Source organism: Ruditapes philippinarum, unplaced genomic scaffold (genome assembly GCF_026571515.1).
Source record: "Ruditapes philippinarum isolate M1 unplaced genomic scaffold, ASM2657151v2 ctg23527_1_1_1_1, whole genome shotgun sequence".
Lineage (NCBI taxonomy): Eukaryota > Metazoa > Mollusca > Bivalvia > Venerida > Veneridae > Ruditapes > Ruditapes philippinarum.
In genome coordinates this window covers 1-3866 of record NW_026854984.1, presented here as the reverse complement: position 1 = coordinate 3866, position 3866 = coordinate 1, and the positions used below count along the sequence as shown (strand labels likewise).

The 3866-nt window shown below is 31.9% G+C and overlaps 1 protein-coding gene across 1 annotated transcript; it reads left to right on the top strand.

Moving 5' to 3' along the window:
- Window positions 1-577: 577 nt before the first annotated feature.
- Window positions 578-3095, top strand: LOC132741693 (MAP kinase-activated protein kinase 5-like; the record flags this gene model as incomplete). Its single annotated transcript, XM_060729921.1, is given in 4 exon segments — window positions 578-717; window positions 1058-1131; window positions 2052-2225; window positions 2987-3095. Coding segments are annotated over 4 exon segments (393 nt in total), but the record flags the coding sequence as incomplete, so codon positions are not given.
- Between the last annotated feature and the right edge of the window lie 771 nt (window positions 3096-3866).

Below are 3866 nucleotides of genomic sequence, written 5' to 3'. Positions count from 1 at the left end.
TATGCCAAAAAACGAAAGTGAGATTTTTGACGAAAGTGAGCGAAAGTGACTTTTAAAATTTGAATTGTACCGTTTTAATAGAATTTTACAGTGAATTTTCTGTTTGTAGACGTAAATTATTAGCAACTAATAATATTTCTTTCCAAAATAATCACTATGATGATTTTATCGCCATTTATTTGCATAATTTCTATACACAAGTTCTGAGATCTTCTTTTCACTCACTTTGAAAAATACGAAAGTGTCTTTTAAAATATTAAATATAGAGTTTAAATTAAATTTATACTAAAATTGCAGTTTGTAGACGTATATACTATCAGAAATATATAATATTTATTTTCAAAAATAATCATTATGATTTTATAACCTTTTGTTTGCATAATTTCTATATACAAGTTCTGAGATCTTCTTTTCGCTCACATTGAAAAATACGAAATGCGTTGAATTGAAAGTTATACTAATATTGCATTTCTCAGGCGTATGTTATCAGAAATTAATATTATTTATTTTAAAAATAACGATGTTTTAAGTGTATTTTGGTAGTTAATGGTGTATTTGAACATACCGTGCTTTTCGTACGGCCAAACGGTATATAACAAAGACACGGTGCATTTACAGTTTCTACCCATTTAATTAGTCCCATCGATTTCAACAAAACATGAAACTGAAACTAGATTGAAAATGGCCGAAGGCGGAAGATGTGTCCCAAAACTCAAGGTAAACTTCTTATAAAAACATCTTGTATAAATTTCTGTTATCACGATATTAAGTTCTCTCTTTCGGTGTGTGAGATTATTAGATAAAATATCACATTAACCACTGTTGTCTACTGTGTGTCGCCGGTTCTTATCTCAACATTTTGTCATCATTGACTTTTTCTATTAGATCTATACAGTACAGATGTGAATGTGTTCTTTCATATTTTATGTATTTTTTTTTATAAATCAAATTTTCATATAAGTTATGTGTAAAACCTCTTGCTATAAAATTTCATAATATTGAACAGTAGATAGATTGCATTTTTATTTCATCATAATTATGAATTGTATTTTTTCAGACTCATTCAATCCTCCATGATTACACGGTTGAATGGAGCCAGAAACTTGGTACAGGGATTAGTGGACCAGTCCGGTTCGTATCTTGTGATATCTTTCCTTTCTAAATTTGTTTAATTCTAATAATTGACTATAAGTTCTGGCTTCTGCTCTGAACAAGTGTATTTTGAACTGTCTATGGCACAGTAAACAATTTTAATATCAAAGTTGTTAAGTTATGCGCATATATATCCCAGGAACTTGAAATTCTATCAAATGCCACCCTATTATTTTCGGCGTATTTGCCATATGGACGGCTTTTCCGTTTCTATAATATTAATTATAATTATAATAATAATAATTATAATAATAATAATAAATATATAGATAATTATACCATCGACAATAATTATTATATACTAGCAGATTTGGAAACATATATAATTATTATAATCATAAATGCTAATAACAAATAATAATAATTATATTAATTAATAATATAGTAATTTCTTAGAAACCTTCTGGCAAATAGGTGATCAATAAATACATGTAAATAACCCTCTGGCAGCGAAAGGGTTAAGAAACCAGAAGAAGATTTGGTTTAAACATAATTATTTATGCTTGATTGTTAAACAATTTTTTGCAACTTATATTAATCACTTTTGAGTCCACAGTAGTGGCGTCAGATGAAGAAACATGGTTGTGACATGATTAGGGCTCAAATCCATGATCCCTGGGTTAAGAGGCAGACACCTTAACCACTAGGCCACTGCTCCCCTACAAGACTCAATGAGAAGGAGATAGAGGGATAAAATAAACTGGTTGTCTAAACCATGGGGTAAAGCAGTGAAATCAGTAAACATTAACTTACTTTACATAATATTTAGGCTATGAAATATTTTCTAAACTTAATATAAAAAATGACATGTATCACTATCGTAGACACTCTTAGATTTGTTGGCATTTTGCCAGTCTGTGAACAGTGAAAAATAAAAAAAAGTTTTTATTTCATTTCAGACCATGTAAGAAGTTGAAGACTGGCAAAAGTTTTGCTCTGAAATGTTTACCAGATAATCCCAAGTCCCAGACGGAAGTGAATATACACTTCATGTGTAGTGGACATCCTAACGTTGTCAAAGTTCATGATGTTTATGCCAATGATCTACAATTTCCAGGGGACAAACAAGCAAAGTATGTAATGACATAGCCTTGTTGTTTTTTTTTTTTACCCTAAGCCTGCACAGATATATAAACAACGGATAGGAAACTCCGAAAATAGACGAGAGTCCGATTCAGACCCACAATCCTTTGCGCTTCAGTGATAATCCGGCTGTTCTGCTAGTCTCCGATTTTCACGCTATAGTTAAACTTCGGTGATATTCGTGAATTATTGCTTACATTGCAACATGGATTTTCATCGGAGAAATATTTGTGTGGAAAAGTGTGTTTTGTATGTTTTAGAATAAATAACTATTGCTTCTTATATAAGTAAAAAATGTTTAGTCTTTTTTGTTGATGTACCTCCGGGAATTCAATATGGCGGTATTTTGGCTACTTTTACCCAGGATGCATCAAATCTCGCAAAATCTCGCGACATATGATAACTTGCGGGAACACAATTCCGTCGATACCGATTTTAACTGTGTGACATCACAGTCTCTTCTCCATCTTATATTAAGCTCCATGAAGCATGCTTACTGCCTGATCGTAAAAGGCGACTAGATGGGTACTAATAACTGGAGTCTATCACTATGCATGTCTTACCTAGAGCAGGTGATGTGGTCTTGATCCCTTGTGTTGCTTTAAGTTTGTAACAGCCGAGGTTAGCTAAATTCATCTTTCCTGTTTGCGGCCCCATATGACTTAAATTGTTTTGGTTTGCCATGAAAATAAACAAACAAGAGATAGTAGATCAAACTGTAATTTAACTGTATTATATCTCAACTTTGTAGACCTTTCTTGTTGATGGTGTTAGAAATGATGGAAGGAGGTGAATTATTTGACAGAATTAGTAAACAGAGACGTTTTACAGAGAGAAAAGCTGCACGGTATTTTAAGAAAGTAAGTTGACATATTGAAAATATAGATTTTTTTATGTTTCCATGCAAATTCTGCTAGTAGCCAATGAAAAAATTTATTTTATATACAAATAAACATTTTAAAAAAAGCAATATATGATAAACATGTTAAAATATAAAAATGCTGTACTATAAAAATGATGATTGTTTGTCCTGAATCATCAAGACTGTAATAATTTGTACTTGAATATCCGCTAAACTAGATTCTATCCAATCATTATTCTATTTAGATTGCTGAAGCAGTGAGGCATTGCCATAGTCTAAATATAGCACACAGGGACTTGAAGCCTGAAAATATATTACTGGCAGATAACACAGAGGTAATACTGAATCTGTTAAAAAAATTGACTTAACAGCTCTACATGAAGCATAATAAACTCTTCACATGTTTTATATATATGATAACCTTGTCCCTAATTGAGTAAACTTCATTTGGTTTTTACTTTTGTGGGTTCAAATCCTTCAGGGTCATTAGGAGTTTTCATGTGAGGAATCTACCCAGCTAGCTTAAAGAAGATTGATGCTTCTACTCCATGTACTCAGGTGCTTGCTAAGCTGCCTTGAATTATGCACAAAGGGGCACCTAATGTCCTCCTTCTCCCAGTGAAGCCAGTTTGACTTTTACAATGTTTGTGTTACTTAAAACCAAACAAACACCTGAAAGTTTAAATTGGGTTCAGTCCATTGTTATTGGATTTGAATATCAAAATTGTAGAATAGAGTAGCCATTAGTGTAGGGTCTGGTCAACAAAAC